The sequence below is a fragment of the Grammomys surdaster genome, unplaced genomic scaffold (genome assembly GCF_004785775.1).
Source record: "Grammomys surdaster isolate TR1022 unplaced genomic scaffold, NIH_TR_1.0 183, whole genome shotgun sequence".
Classification (NCBI taxonomy): Eukaryota; Metazoa; Chordata; class Mammalia; order Rodentia; family Muridae; genus Grammomys; species Grammomys surdaster.
Window position 1 is genome coordinate 1,298,694 of NW_021604628.1, and position 8,590 is coordinate 1,307,283.

Sequence of the window (8,590 nt, forward strand, 5' to 3'; positions counted from 1 at the left end):
CTCTCTCTCTCTCTCTCTCTCTCTCTCTCTCTCTCTCTGGGATGTTTAACTTGATCACCATGAGAAGATAAGAATCTGCTCCAGAATTTCCCATTTCAGCTATTAACAAAGCCAGAAGAGAATATTCATGAAAGAAGTTGAAATAAATCCAGCCACATTAATCTCTATTTTCCCTTTAAGTAGGGTACATGGTGACTACATTGCAAGGTTTTGTAACTGAGTTTGTTGGCTCTTAACTCTTGCTTAAGCCAGTTCTTGCTTAGACCATTAGCTCAGGGTAACATCCAACACCTAGAATTTTATTAAGATTTCATCGGAGGGCTAAAGTTTAGTTTGTGATTTGGCTGGCTTCTGCTCGTGGTTTTATAGCTTTTTAAAGTAAAATATCTGGGTTGGTAGGGCTCTAGTTTCTGATACACATAAGCTGGGAAGACAAGAGGAAGCTGAGAATGCTCTTCTATTAAAGGAAGTTTTTATGCAGTGCTTTGAATGAACCAGACTTTTGAGGTACAGGAAATGAATTTTTATTTGAAAATGGGTTGAGTCAAAACTCTTGGCAACATTCTGGTTTTTTTTTCTGTAGCTGACTGCTTGAAACATGAAGTACTTTTTGGTATGAAATACCAAAGAAAAACTTCTGGTGGCAGCGGAGGGTTGGAGTGTGTGCTGAGGGCAGTTAGGGTTTGAAGACTGGAGAGGAGATGTGGAAATGTGGAGAACCCCTCCTGCAAGCTCAACATTGTCCTTTAGTGGTGCGGATGCAGAGGGTGAGCCCAGACGGGATTCAGAATGACGTGCAGCTCAAGACCCAGCTTCAGCGCAAACTTTCAGCTACCTAGCCCCACTGTGTCCTGCTCGAGTAGAGCAGTGAGTGGGGATGAGGAGCCACACTTTGCTTGCTGTCCTTCCATGATCTCCCACTCGACTTTGTTTATACCCAGTTTCAGTGTCTGCAGTGGTGATGGAGAAGCCTTGTTACAGCAGACCAGGTCACCTCTCTGAGTAAATTAGAGATGAGTTTCTCATCTCTAGTGATGGTGCAAATAGAAATTCATGGAATTTTCTCATTCGTGTGTATAAATGCTAACCCATAAGGAACTAGGAGTCCTTATAAAGACACTGAATTGTTAGTGGCTCAGAATAGTGATTAGTAGGTATTTTATGTGTGATCTAATGTCAGCAATTTGTTTTAGATTTATTTATTGTGTATGGATCCCATGAAACCAGAGTTAACATGTTTGTGAGCTGCCATGTAGGTGTAGGAATTGAACTTAGTCCTTTGGAATTGTAACAAATGCTCTTAACTGCTGGGTCACTTCTTCAGCCCTGACTTTTTAGAGAGAGGTAGAGGGGAGGGAGGGAGGGAGGGAGGGAGGATGGATCTTAGTCATTTAGCCACTCGTGCAGTTGACATTTCTTGAGGTCCATTGTGTCTTGGGACTGGTGAGACGGATGGGTGTGACCCTTGCCTTTGTTTTTTGCTATACTTGCATGGTTAAAAACTCATCTTTTTCAGAGGCAGTGTCCTGTAACTATTTTATTTAGATCAGTTTATTTAGTTGACCATTTAATAAAAATACTTTTAAAAGAATTATTTGAAAAGATTATTTTAGGAAGAATTTTAATGATGTTTTAGCCAAGGCTTAAAATGGAGGAAGGGGTACAGTATTGCTGAGGCTTCCCTCGTCGCATCTGCATCTCCAGTTTGTTCAGGTTCTCTCCTCCATCCTCCCAGCTTGGCTTGTAGAGAACGTGCATTATGTACTAGTTTAGCATTTTATTTTAAACTTTAGATTTTCTCAGTGATTGCTCAGCAGAGTGTTAATGCTGCTAACCGACATGGTTGTGGTGACACGAGCTGTGTGCAGTAAGACTTTGGCATTTATGTCATGTCTTTAAAAACCAGCCTTTCTTCCCAATTGATCTCCTTTCAGAAACTCATCCTGCTTAGATCGTGAGAATTGCGTGAAAATGGACGTAACAATGAAGTGGATTAGCTGATGGATTCATATTTTTGAATATATCATTAACAGCACCAGTAAAAAATATGGAGAGTTAGTCCTGAGTTCCTCGTGTGTGGTAATGGATTAGCTTTGGAGAGTTTAGCTTTCCTGTTTATTTTAGGATTTTAGAAAAACAAGTGTTGCAAACTTTAGTCCCTGATCAGAAGCAGCAGCTGTCTCTGAACCCTTCGGTAGCACTGCCTTCCAGGAGGGGCTCTAGGACGCCCATGACCTCCACTGCCTTCCAGGAGGGGCTCTAGGACGCCCGCGACCTTCTGGGATTCTTGAGTCCCATCGCTTCAGTCCGTTTCTCTGGTGTTGGTCAGGAAGTAGGTGCTGGATGAGATGAGTGTGCCCCGTAGTGCTCTGAGGCCGGCGTGGGGACAGCAGGGACAGTACACTGATCTAGTGGGACACATGCAGCTCCAGTTTCTTGTGCCCGACTAAGTTGGTATCTGTCTGCCTCAAGAAACTGAGGACTATATACTAGGTTCTATTCCAATGACTACTAGATTCTATTCCATGTCTTTTTGGGCCTCATGACATTTCCTGTTGTGTGGCACACGGTTGTGGAAAGACACACTAATCTTTGACATAGGTATACTAGTAGGATGGTATAGAAATTTTGTATTTTATCTTAAAAATACAAAGGGTATTATTTTATTCTATTTATATGGCATTTTCTTGATAATTGATATAGTATTGACAAATCATTTTTAAAATGTGAAAACATTGAATAAGAAAGTGTCTGGGAGTCATACACTGGAAAGAAACAGCACAGGAATGGGTGGGGCTTGACCTGGAGGCCCCTCCCTGACTGGTCCAGCACTTCCCATCCATGGCTGCCCTGTGCCTGGGGCAGGAGCTGTGTTGTCAGCTTGAAGTGGTTTAGCGTTTCCCTGAGGAATTTAAGACATGAGATCACTAATTAGAGAACCGACCTCCTTGTGTTTTTATGTCTGTTGTAAACTAAATGCAGCTCATTTCCTGTGCTGTGTGGTCATTTCTTTTACGTTTATCCTCATTACTGATAATACACACGCACTCACCACCTCTTGCCATCTTAAATGCTATTTTCTGTGATGACATTTTCCTTCTGATCTCTCACCTATTGGTGGTGTCAATCCCACCATCCCCTTTCTACTGATTACTCTTTTTTTTTTAAAGAAAAGATTTATTTATTTATTTTTATATATTTAAATACACTGTCACTGTCTTCAGACACACCAGAAGAGGGAATTACAGATGGCTGTGAGCCACCATGTGGGTGCTGGGAATTGAACTCAGGACCTCTGGAAGAGCAGCCATTGCTCTTAACCGCTGAACCATCTCTCCAGCCCTCTACTGATTACTGTTGAAGAGCATCTTTGGGTTTTCAGAGTTCAGTATTAAAGTCACTGTCTGTCCTCATCTGAACCACGAAGGGGGTTACTGTAGAATGGAAAGTTTAACTCATTGTCTACAAATCATGCACGCGGTTGTATTTTTTTTAGTTAACAATTGACTTCCGTGCTTTCCTTTTAGTTACTCACAGCAGCCTTCCTTGCTGTTTTGTGCAACCTTGACACTAACGTTAATGTTTTCTAGTGACTGCTCTGACAGAAGGGCCTTAATTAACCTGTTTTCTTACCCCCTTTTTTTTCTGTAGATTTTCAAAAGAAACAACCAGATGATGATTCCACCCCAAGTACAAGTAACAGCCAATCAGATTTGTTTTCCGAAGAGACCACCAGTGACAACAACAATACCTCCGTACCCACGCCAACTCTTAGTCCCAGCCAGCAGTCGCTCCCGACAGAACTGAATGTAACTTCACCGAGTAAAGAGGAATGTAAGTCCCTGTCCGTGAGAGTCATAGAGCAGCCCAGGGGCGCTGTCATGAGGGCCTTGGTCATGAAGGCTTAACCTCAGATTCTGTTTGAGACAAGTTTGTGGGTGTGGAATGCTGTGCTTAGCACATCAGAGAGTAAGTGCAGCCACTCCAGAGAAGGTGAGGTCTTCCTAGACTAGCCTTCTGCTTCTGTGTGAGGACATGATGGTTTTGGACCAATCTGGACCAGCGGCTGTCAGCTCTGGCTTCACATTATAATTCCCTAGGGATATTTAAAGAAATGGTTTTTATTACATTTTTTGAAAGACTTATTTGTGCATGTATGTACACTTGCCATGGTTCACATAGAGGGCAGAGGACAGTGTGCCAGAGTCTGTTCTCTGCTTCCACCATGTGGGCTCTAGGGATGAAACTCTAGTCATCAGCCTTGATGACAACTGCCTTTACCCACTGAGATATCTCACCAGCCTGCCGCCGCCGCCACCGAGGATTTAACAAACAATTTTAGTGTTTATTATTGTCCTTGAGCCTAATTTAACTAATTCCGTTTTTAAAGTCTGTAGAGAATTCTGATGTACAGCAAGCATTTAGAATCACCAATCTTAGGAACTTAAGCCCGAGGTAGACTTAGATTGAACTCTTGCCTCTGCTAACTGGCCTTGACTACGTTTTAACTTAGGCAATAAAAATGCAGGCTATATGAAGAAAATACATTCTTGTTTAGTGTGTGTGTGTGTGAGTGTGAGTGTGAGTGTGAGTGTGAGTGTGTGTGAGTGTGTGTGTGTGTGAGTGTGTGTGTGTGTGTGTGTGAGTGTGTGTGTGTGTGTGTGTGTGTGTGTGTGTGAGTGATACAAGAATGTGAGGATGTTCTCTAGTAGGCATGCACCTTTCTCTCCTGTTAGGCTCAGGGGCCTGGGGATTGAACCCAGTTAGTCAAGGCTGTGTTTCAGTGCCACTATCCATTGAGCCATACCACGGGTCCTCTTGTTACTCTGTATGTGATGTGTACTCTTGTGTGTGATGTGTTACAGTGATTTTTTTTTTTTTTGGGACACAATGCAACTCATAGTATTTACCTCATGTTTTCCTTAAGGTTAGAATTTAGTGTTTCAAGCTTAATGGCTATTTAGAAATGTAATAGTTTAGGCTATCCAGTCTACGAATTTGGGGAAGGTTAGCAGGGAAAAAATATTTATTTAAATGCTTTCATGTGTTACTATATTCAGTTAAATTGAGAATATAAAACAAAGAAGATCTTTAAAAGAGTTTATTGTTTCACGGGAACATTTAATATATTTGTTACTTTAAATCAGAAGATGGCAAACAAGAGAGATTATTCTCTTCTTTGCCTCAAAGCAACGCAGTGCAGAGAGACAGAAAATGCTGCTAACATCTTACATTGCACAAGGCAATTCTACAGTAGAAGTCATCCAACCCAATCCTGTCGGGATGCTGAGGTTAGAAGCCTGACACATTCTGTGTATCTATGTTAGTAGGCCAGCCTTTGTAATAAGTGCCATTGAAAGGCACTGGCTTACTCAGAAGTGATATTGAAGACAGACTGTTGTAAAGAGACACTTCACACATGTAGCGTGAGCTGTGGAGGAAAGCTGCCTGGAGTTTCTCTTTGGTTAGTGACTCCTTCATGGCCATTCATGAAGAGTGAAGTTGGAAAAGTGAATGATTCCCAAGCAGTAGAAGCTTGAGTGTCCAGCCAAGCTCCTAGGACTTGGCACAATAGCTGTGGTGCTAATGAACAGAAAGTGACAGTGTCACTGGCCTTTTGAAGGAGCAATGACAGTGTTGTGAACAGGGATAGGTTATAACATTCCAGAAAAGGGGATTTTAGTAGTATCACTTGTTTAATGGAACTAGGACCGGTGTGAAAATCATTTCAGAAGAGAAGAAAGATGTCAACAGTGTGTAAAGGAAGCGGATAATTTTACTTCCTCCTTTCTAGGCGGGATGGCCTTTCCTTCTCTTGTGTAACTGCTTTGGCTAGGGCTGTATAGAGTGCTGTGTAGAGATGCCAATAGAGAGAGAGCCTTCTTGTCTCCTGTCAGATCCTGAGGATCCAACTTCTCCTCGTTGGTTATGCTGTTTGCTGTGTGTTCGGCACATATGACCTTAATTGTGTTATCATATAATCTTTTCTATATGCCCTATTCGTCAGAGCTTTTACTGTGGGAAGTGTCTGTCTGTCTGTCTGTCTGTCTGTCTGTCTGTCTGTCTTTCCAGTTTGCGAGTCTCATTCTTTAACCCGGTTGGTCTCAAGCTCATAGCAGTTTGAAAGAATTCTCCCCTTGACGTGTTTAGAGTAGGTTCTGAATGTTTGGTAGACCGTGCAGTTCCTTTCTGTTAGTAAGTGTGCTGGCTCATGGTAGGTCAATTTAAATGTTCTATTTTTCATGGTTTAATGTAGGATTTTATCATCTCCTTTGGCTTTCCAGATTGTGGGTGAATAGTTATTTGTAACTATTTGTAATAGTTCTGGTGATCCTTTGTATTTCTGTGCCATCTTTTTATTGTCTCTGATTTTACTTATTTGGCTCTAATTTTTCCCCTTATTTTTACTTTTTTTTTTTTTAAACTTTCTTGTGCTTCTCCCCTAGGTCTTCAGTTTGTTTTTTGGTGGTTCCCCCTTCCCTTAGTAATTCCCTGATAGGTTTTTTTGCTTTTCCAGCTCCTTAAATTATCTTTTCACATTGTTTGTAGAATCAAACCTTGTCTCGTCTGGGGTTGGGTTTGGGTTTTACTTTGTTGTGTGACAGGCTCTCATTCTGTGGCTGTCCTGCTTAGTTTTGTGACAACTTGACACATGCTATAGTTACCTGACAGGAGGGAACCTCAGCTGATAAAATGGCTCCATGAGGTTCAGGCGGAGGGCATTTTCCTAATTAGTGACTGAGGGTGGTACCATCCCTGGGCTGGTGGACCTGGGTCCTATAAGAAAGCAGGCTGAACAAGCCATGGTGAAGAGCACTCCTCCATGACCCCTGCATCAGCTGCTGCCTGCAGGTTCCTGCCCTGCTTGAGTACCTATACTGCTTTCCTTTAATAATGGACTACAATATGGAAGTATAAGCCAAATAAACCCCTTGCTCTTCAGTTTGCTTTTGATCATGGTGTTTTATTTCAGAGACAAGTTGCCTAAGCTGATATCAAACTCTTGACTTCTCCTTTAGTATATGATATTAATTCCCCAAGTGATGTTATGAGAACATTCTTGAGTTGTTTCTAAATTTTGGCTGAGATGTCCTTTGCTTTCTTGGAAACTGACTTCCAGTGATGCCTTAGCCCACCAGAGATTAAAAACAGAGGTTCGGGTGGGGTGTTAAAGGTAAATCTCACCACGAGCCTGGGCTTGTCTCATTGGCAGTCTTCTGCCTCTACCTCCTGAGCGTCAGAACTGTAGAAGGAAAGCATCATCTCTAGGTTGTAATGCCTTTTAACATGTCCTTTATGGCCTGTGGTTGGCTCTGGCAAAGTCTGAGCAGCTCTCTGCAAAGTGAAGATCACTGCCACCAAGTAGATAAGCTTTTTATTTGATTTTCCAATTAAATTTTTAGTAATCTGTAAGGAGAGCCGGTTTGTCCCTTTTCAGACTGGCTTCTGAAGTAGGGCAGATATTGGACATAACATGCCAGCAGCTTCCAGTAAAGTATTTGGAAAATATTACCTATTAAAAATATTTTATGGTTTCCTGCTGGGCTGGTTTTAAGTGAAATATGGAGAGGCGATTTATTTACAGTTCTCTCTGTATTCGCCTTTCCCTTCCCCTTTCTCTAATGAAGCTCAGAGCATCCAGCCGTTTATCAGAGATAATTACACAACAGATGGGGCTTTTCTGATATATAATAGTCTCAAAGTGGAAGATCCTCTCCCGTAATAAAGAGTGCCCAAACTTTAAATGTCTCTTGATTTTAATTTAAGGGTTTTTCTTCCTCTCGTACATTTATTTATTAATTCTAAGGCTGGTTCTACAGAGCATGCTGCTTTCTTTCATTAGGGCCTTGTGATTGATACTTTGCAGTGCAGTTTGGGGATGCCCGTTAACGCGCTTTATTGAATCGGATAGCTATCATTCAGGAATCACTGTGGATGATCTGTAAGTTAGTTCTTGTCTGTATGCAGGGCTTGAGTGTTTGCCTATACAAACTACTTCTGCTCTACCTTGTTGAAGTTCCTGCAGTGTCAGTTGACCTTTAACCTGTCAAAAGTAAGAGCCAGTGAAAGCACTAGCACCATTTACAAGCGCCTCACCTGCTGCCTCAACTTCAGATCCCACCTTCGGTCAGTCACGTGAGATAGGACCACATTGTGCGACTTTGGGTTAACAGAAATGACTTATTTGCCTGCTCAGGTTCTTCGCTTATTTAGCTTTTCCCCCTTGCTCATGTGTAGGAGTGCTTCATATATTCCGATGATAAGTCTTTGTTAAATATAAAAATGGAAACTTATAGAAGTGAACAATTCTCAAATTTTATATTTTTTGTTGTCCTACTTTTTCCTGCCCAGGTGACCTTCCTTTTCCACTTGACTGCGCTGTGCTGCCTGCCTGCTCACACCGTAGTGTCTGTGATTGCTGCCTGCCTGCTCACACCGTAGTGTCTGTGATTGCTGCCTGCCTGCTCATACCATAGTGTCTGTGTGTGCTGCCTGCCTGTTGACACCATAGTGTCTGTGATTGCTGCCTGCCTGCTCACACCATAGTGTCTGTGATTGCTGCCTGCCTGCTCACACCATAGTGTCTGTG

At 42.1% G+C, this 8,590-nt stretch overlaps 1 protein-coding gene across 1 annotated transcript in view; it reads left to right on the forward strand.

Annotated features, from left to right (window-relative positions):
* The window catches only part of Zfand3 (zinc finger AN1-type containing 3), a 202,048-nt gene that overhangs the window by 129,133 nt on the left and 64,325 nt on the right, over nucleotides 1-8,590 (forward strand). The window contains exon 3 of the mRNA XM_028767881.1: nucleotides 3,652-3,834. Within this exon, the coding sequence (XP_028623714.1) occupies nucleotides 3,652-3,834 (183 nt within the window). The remainder of the gene's footprint in view (nucleotides 1-3,651; nucleotides 3,835-8,590) is intronic.